The sequence below is a fragment of the Chanodichthys erythropterus genome, chromosome 20 (assembly GCF_024489055.1).
Source record: "Chanodichthys erythropterus isolate Z2021 chromosome 20, ASM2448905v1, whole genome shotgun sequence".
Lineage (NCBI taxonomy): Eukaryota > Metazoa > Chordata > Actinopteri > Cypriniformes > Xenocyprididae > Chanodichthys > Chanodichthys erythropterus.
The window spans coordinates 30,673,601-30,681,399 of NC_090240.1; the positions used below are offsets into that span (position 1 = coordinate 30,673,601).

General features: G+C 36.4%; 1 protein-coding gene across 1 annotated transcript in view; it reads right to left on the reverse strand.

Moving 5' to 3' along the window:
* Positions 1-6,311, reverse strand: part of cpne9 (copine family member IX) — a 46,677-nt gene extending 40,366 nt beyond the window's left edge. The window contains exons 1-2 of the mRNA XM_067370445.1: positions 6,129-6,311; positions 705-745 (exon numbers count right to left, since the gene is read on the reverse strand). Of these exons, the coding sequence (XP_067226546.1) occupies positions 705-745; positions 6,129-6,205 (118 nt within the window). The 5' untranslated portion in view covers positions 6,206-6,311. The remainder of the gene's footprint in view (positions 1-704; positions 746-6,128) is intronic.
* Between the last annotated feature and the right edge of the window lie 1,488 nt (positions 6,312-7,799).

Genomic DNA, 7,799 nt, shown 5'->3' on the forward strand with positions numbered 1-7,799 from the left:
GAATGAATATGTAAATGCTGAATTATAAATGCGAGCTATATAAAGCTTTTTACATGCAGTCATTTGAGCCAAATTTTAAATTAAACAGCTTGCTAAATACTGCGCAGTAAACAACATGCTCTATTATTTTCTAAAAATAGTACAAGCACGTTATATAGCGATAATCAAACCATAGATGTCATATGACATCAACCCATTTCATTTCTAGTTCAGCAAAAGAGGTACAGTATTATCATCTAATAAAATTTAAAAAAAAAAATTAAAATAAAAACAATTATTTTGCTAATTAAATCAGTAACAACATGGCTGCAGTACGACCGAATTTCTTTCACATTACCCATATTCATACTAAACAGAAACATACTTTTTTAATGGTCGCAAAGTAAATTCAAATTCTAATGTAGTACCTACTCAGACTGTATGCAATTTCGAACGCACCGGTTTCAGTTCATTACACAGGAAATGGAAGGTCATGCTGAGAGTATTGCATTTGGAACACAGTACCCTATCACACCCTTTGTTGCATCACTGTTTTGGAAAGTAATAAGTTATCCTAGGTATTCCAGCATGCATACAGAAAAACTGTATTTTGTGAATAATATCTAACGCAGAAATAGTACAAATATTGTGATTGTACATTTTCTGAAAATATCCATGGACTGATTTGGCCTCGACAAGGACAAATCACAAAGATCAAGACTTACCTGGTGCTGACCTTGAGAATGTATCAACATCCAGCAAACTCCTGGAGAAACAGAAAAACAGAGATGGTAAAGCACAAAACAGACAACAAAATAGTCGCTAGCACTAATAAGCCAACAAAACCTATCTAGATGATATTTTTTGTGCTATTTTATTGAACAGATGGTTGCACAGAAACAAAAGCAGCTTCTATGTTTGTCCTATATGAACAAAGAGACTCATTGATGCTCAGGTCAGAGCAAGCTTTAGTTTTCTCCTGCCAAACATCAATAATGAAGGTCATGAGCATCAAAATGCGCCAACATTAAAATCAAAATTGACCCTATTTACTTTATTATTCTTTTTAAGAATACAGTTTCCTTGTGTTCATTTAGTGGAAAACATGCATGTATTGAGTGTTTAACCACATTTTTAATTGACTTGATAATGATGGTTTCCTCTGAAAATAAATAACACACTTTTAAGTCATTTTAGAGGAAATGCATTATCATTAACATATATATTGAATACTGAGATGTTTTGTCAGCAATATCTTCCTCTTACGTTTTTAATGCATGTACCCGGTCTTATTGCTCATGATTCGTTGGGTATGTTAAAGAAAAAATCTGATTGTCTTCATAATCCTTTACCAAATTAAATAACTCTTCCTCTAAAATGACTTACCTTTACAGATAAATTCATGAATTTCTTAGTTTTCAACCACTTGACTTCATTCTAGTAGGTAACCGGCAGCATTCACAATCTTATCAATTCCCACTTGATAAAACCAAGACTCATCCTACATTTTTCACATTGCGTATCTTGTTTTAATTCAAAATTCAGCACACTACAGAAGTTAAATGGGTTGTGAAAAGCATTTCACATTGACCTTATCTCTGTCAACTGAAAGATATTTCAGCAAGGACTGTTGATTTAAAGTAATGTTTCATAACTGCTATTTATCGGTTGAGTTTCCATCCATCAGTCTGTTATTGGTCTCTGACGGTGCATTTAAAATTAAAGACCAGACTGTTTTAAGACAGGCATGATGGATGACCAGTACCAGGAACCCATAGATATTCTCTCAAAGGAGAATTGTGTTTGTGGAATAAATAGATAGAGGAATAGAAGAAAAGGCTAGGGAAGTACAGCAGAGAGCACATTAATCCATCCGACCGAGCAGAGAATCGATTCCATCTCTAGTCTGCAGGATGCGGCTCTGAGCAACAGGAGGTATTGCCTGACATCTGGTGTGACGCCAGCTGTGACGTTTTAAGCCCGAATAAACGGGTCCTGAAGCTCTGGCATCTCAACAGGGAGCGCTTTCACGTGCTCCGTACTGAGGGGGATCCCTTGACAGACCATGTGGTTTCAGTTATTGGGTTTTAGGTGATGACCTTGATCAGAATAACAGTAGAATAACATACTGGAAGCTTCCTACTTTGTTTCGCATTTATGCAAACACCCTCATTATGGTTGGGCATATTAATCGACACACATGAACTTTATTACGGGATGTAATAAAATCCCCAAGAAAGTCAACAAATCTCCAAATCAGGTTATGAAGATCAGCTGATGTATAATTCAAAGTTTGACGTGTGCAAAAAGAGCCCAGTAGACCTACATGTCTGTATCCCGCTCACTTCCTTTTAAACAAGACATCATGAAATCTTCACTCAAAGGAAAACAGACTGACAGTACAGCATTTTCCTTTCTGATGCTGCCAGGTTTGAGTCATACGTTCAATTAAATATACAGAGAAAATGTTTTCCTTCGCTTCCTGAAATATGATCCAACAGATAGGAATTTACAAGTTTTTCCTGACAAACGCAACAGATTCTTTAAAATCTCCGGGTCTGAGAGTCTTCAACACATTCCCATGTTCTGGTTTCCCTCCAGACTCTCCCTTATCGAGTGACACAACGGCATCTGCTGCAATCTGTGTTGACAGTGACAAACAACCTTGATGAATTGGCTTCCCTTGTGAACAGCTTCCACAATTTGCCAGCATAATGCAGTGATAGAAAGACGCTTTCACTAACTTGTTGCCTTGCAGAGTGGTATCCGTTTTGAATGAGACTTCATAAAAGATTAAAGTTTCCCTGTGGAGTATTGCATATGGGTAACTACTCAAAAGTCTAATTGTTGGTTGCTTTCAATGGTAATTCCAAGACAAAAGCACAGTTAGTATGCAAATTACTAATTAAAGTATGTGGACACCAAAATCAAAGGTTGATGATAAAATTACCAGGGTCCGGGGTAAATTTTTATGGGTGGGCCGCCTCTTCCACCAAGTCCAAAGAGTAAGCTTCAGCATTGAGGAACTTGGTTGGCAAATATAAGCAGAGAATTCATTGTATGGTGTAAAATTACAACCCATGCTAAGGTTAATGCTCTTTCATTTATGAAAATAACGTGCCACCTACACTAAACCTAATCAATAGAGTTAACAAAAGCAAACATAAAATAACAAGCACATTTGCTGAAGCAATCGTGCCATTTTAGCTTAATTCTACAAGTCTTTGAGCTCTTTTAATGTGACCAGTGTTTCACAGGACACTCCACATCGCAAGTGCAGTGAACTACCGAGCAAGTTCACTACATCAGAAAAACCATGCATATGAATTCGGTTATGTGATGTAAACATGAAAATGTATTAGTTTACAAATGATGCACTAGATGGTAAAACTGTTTTGAGATCATAACAGTACTGTGCAAGAAACAAGTCTTTATTAATTGATAATCCACACTGAAATCATAATTTGTGTGAAAGGGAATAAAACTTGCTGCCTCTCATTTTATCTGAAAACTGCAGTGAATTGTATGTATAGGTATGTTTTTGGAGTTTTGCATAAATGTAGGTGAGCCTAGGTTGTAATATTAATTATTTCACTCAAAATGAAAACTCTTGTCATCATTTACTCAGCTTCATTTTATTCCAAACCTGTATCATTTTCAACTGTTTCACTTACTTTAAATTGTCTGTAAAATGAAGGTAAGTGTGGTCTGCAAAATCACTGGACACCACTGACTTTCAATGTTTGGACAAAAAAAAAAAAAAATCTTTCACGATTTGCATGAAGAAAGTAAGTCATACAGGTTTAGAACTGTAAAAAAATATGGACGACGCACCTCCACTCTCTTCCATTGTAGAAAAGTAAAGCCGCTATGGTGAGAAATCAAGTCTCCTTTAGGACCCCAAATGATCCCGTTGGTTCATCTGACTTTTAATGGGTAGTATTTTTAGCACCTGATTATAATTCCTGCAAAATTACATTATGATTTATATAGTTTAAATTTGTTATAATGACATTCATGTCTTTTAAATTACATGGTTCATATATTAGTAGCTTCTGAAATCAAGCATTTCTTTTTCTTACTGTTTTTTTAGTTAGCTTATGTACTGGCATAGCATACATTTACCTTTTAGCTTAGCTTATAATATATTATGTATGTTTTTTTTCCTTATGTTTTTTCAATCATGACGTCACACCTACGTTTCTACAAATAACTAACTAAAACGAAGACTTGAACTTACATCAATATAGAACTATACAAAAATGACAGAAACTATATTCAGAAAAAAATATTTGAAGTGTAATTTAATTTTTTAGTTTGCCTCACATCCCATTAAATTACATGGACAGGGCGGGGTTTATGACTCATACTGGGACCAACCACCTGGGGGTGATTGAGACACTTTGGCTTCACTTTTCAGGACTTGTGCTTTGTTTGGAAAACATGAAGCTGAGTAAATTCTGACACAGTTTTCATTTTTGGGTGAACTATCCCTTCTAATACTTTTTGAACAGGACACCCATATTCTTTCAGCCATGTAATGTATTAAGTCCACAAACTCATAGCCATTTGTACCCTGTCCTGCTACACTTTTTTTTTACCACAGAGATGTCATGCCACAAGGCGCTGCCTCAAAGTGAAGCAGAAACCCACTGGGTATCTAGAACTGGCGCATATTTCATATTCTCTATTTCATTTTTCATAAATCCTGATCTGTTGCATTCATATCCCAGCAGGCTACAATGAAATATGTACCATGAGGTACCACTTGCTCCATTTTCTTGCCCCCGTCTTCCACCTCAGCCAAATTACTGCTGAAGGCTCAGCGGGCAGAGCCTGACGGCCGCAGATGTGTCTCATGTATAAAGAGACCTCCCTTGGATATCTGGGCAAGCAGTGTCTGAAGTGAAGGCTTTATGCAAACACACAGACAGCATCAGCAGTCAACACATTCATTATTCAGGAAAGAGTCTGTGCTGTTGTTTGTTGCCAGTGGTGTCTGTCCAACAAGGAGAAAACGGTCCAGAGGGACACAGTGAGGGAAGAAGTCAGCCAGGCATTAAAAAAAATGTTGCCCTTTATAAACACAGATTAAACTGTGTTTAAGTTACTTTTTATAAAAAGCAACAAGATGCATGTTAAGTAATGCAAAATACTCAAAACATGCAGCTAAACAATCATTTCTTTAGGAGTTTAAATTTAGCATATGACTATATAAGCTACTTTCGACATGAAAATAAAGCACAAATAGATATTAAATATAAAATAAGACTGAAAGATCAACATAATAATGATATCTAACTCCTTCCAGACATCACGTACGACCAAGAAAAGGGTTGAACGCACCTGCGATGCCCAAAAATGCTGTCTAGGTAGGCAGCTCATTAGATTCTGAGACACAAACTGCAAGTCATGAATGCTAATAAACAACACTATAGAAGATATGAGATTCCCCCATAACCCTAAACAAACAAACAAAAAAAAGTAGGCTACTGTGGTAATACCATGGTACAGTGATGCTGTCAAAAAAACAATGTAGCCAAATATTACAGATCAAATGTAAAAGTCAATGAAAAATAGAAAAATAGTCAATAGAAAAAAAATGAGTGACCACTATTCTGAATATTAGGGAGACTAATCCCACCGATTGGTTATGTAAAAAGTACCAAAAAGTACCATGGTGCTATTTGTTTTTTTTCCCCCCCTGAACATGTTATTGGACATGTACCACGGTATTACCATCTAATACCATCACTGACTGTACCACTGAACTACCACAGTAATGTTTTGTAAGGGTATGGTTGTAGTTGCCCCAAATACCATGGTTCTGACCATATTCATGTACCATGGTATTTATACGTGACTCCACTTCGCCCCAAGCAAGAGAGATGCTTGTGTCAAATGCATAGACCCAACATCTTTCCAATTGTTAAATGTTTTTGTTGACTCGTTACTCGACTGTATTTGTATGAGCCTATATTTTAATGGCTAAAAGACTACATAACGTATTTCAATAGTTCATTATATTTTTCCAATTACCAAAAATATAATGGGAGAAAGCCAGAAGATAAAATACACGACGCTTTTAAGACTTAATAATTGAATTAGGAACATTAATAAGAAATAATTAAGGACATTTTCGCTCTTACCTGCACGAGACGGTGATCTCTATTTTGGTGGCAGGTACGCTGCTGTTTAACGGATCAAACTCCCCGATCGATGCCATTGCAGCTCCTCGGGAGTTTGAGACAAGTCTTCAAATGACTCCAAAATCTGGGTCTCACTCGTCTCTGGCGTCACACGTGTAATATGTGTAATAAAATGTGGCTTTCCTTACAATTTGGACAGAGCGAACATCATCGGTCCGGTTGAGTCTGACCCCCTCGCGCACCTGAGGAGAGCGCGCACGACCGCGAGAGATGCGCGCGTTTGATCGGCAGGTAGGTAGAGTCTGACTGGACCTCCTCTCGTCCTCCCTCAGCGCGGACACTCCGACTCCGCTTTGAAAACTTAAATTGAAAACATCAATTTTTAATATTACAGAAGCCATTCAATATTTATGAGATGTGGTGTCAGATATGGATCTGAAACCTTTGGGGACGTTTAATCTATTGATGTGGGGAAACGATTTTCAAACATCCAGTTTTCCAAACGCCCACGGCTTTTAAAATCCGGTTGAGCTGTGGTAAACGTCGATGTTGCGCAGTAAAAATAGCAAAATACTCGAGTATTTACCAGCACCTTATAGCATTAAATGAGTTATGAATCTGCTGAAAGCCCTAGATATGCCTTTATCTCAAAACATGAGCTGCCTACACAAAATAGCATGTTTGGCCATCTAATGTTCGATTTGATCGCCTAAAAACATCTTTATGATGCTCAAAAATGCTGCTTCACTAACAAAAAAGTAGCAAAAATATTCTTTAAGCTACCAGTATCGTGGCAGTAGATGAAAATGGTAATTATTCACTGTACAAAAGCACCACTGCATTTTATTTCATAATAATTATGCAGTGTTTTGCTGATAAATCAGAAACTACATTGTTTTTGTCTCTGAGCTGCACACATAAATAGCATTTTTGGGCACCAAATGTTAGATTTAAACTCTGATAGGACATATGATGCTTGAAAGTGCTACAATAACAAACCAAAAAAGTACCAAAAATATTAAATTACATAGTACATGAAAATATATCAAAACGAGCACTTTTTTGTGAGGGGAATTTTATATGAATAAATCAGATTTTGAATGAATCAGAAACCACTTTGGTTCTGTCTCAAAATCTAGTGCACTGCCTATCTAGACAGCTATTTTTGGTATCATATGCTCGAATGTGTGCGCAAGCTGCCCAAAAATGCTGTCTAAACTATTAAACTAAACAAACACAATGGAATGGCATGGTAAAAAAATCTTTCAGAAGCATAATATATTACCATACCATGGTACTGCTACAGTACTTCACACATTCTCAAACAAACACTTTCAAAATGTGTGATTCAAAAGTCTAAACATGCCTGTTTCCCAAAAATGCTGTCTACACGAGCAAATAACACATTTTGGACCATGGTATTTTCATTAAAAACAAAAATAACATGGTTTTACAATGGTACCATGTTGAAACAACTCAGATAATTTTATAGAACATTAAAAAAAAGTAGTACTAAAGAACCATTTTCAGGGTGAGGGATGGTAGTGCCATGGTATTTTTTTTTTTATCCTTTTTGTAATCGAATCCCCTTAGGACAATTTGATTTGAATTGAGTTTCCAGCCATCTCTGAAGTGACCAGACTTTTAACCTAAATTTTAATAAAACTCTGG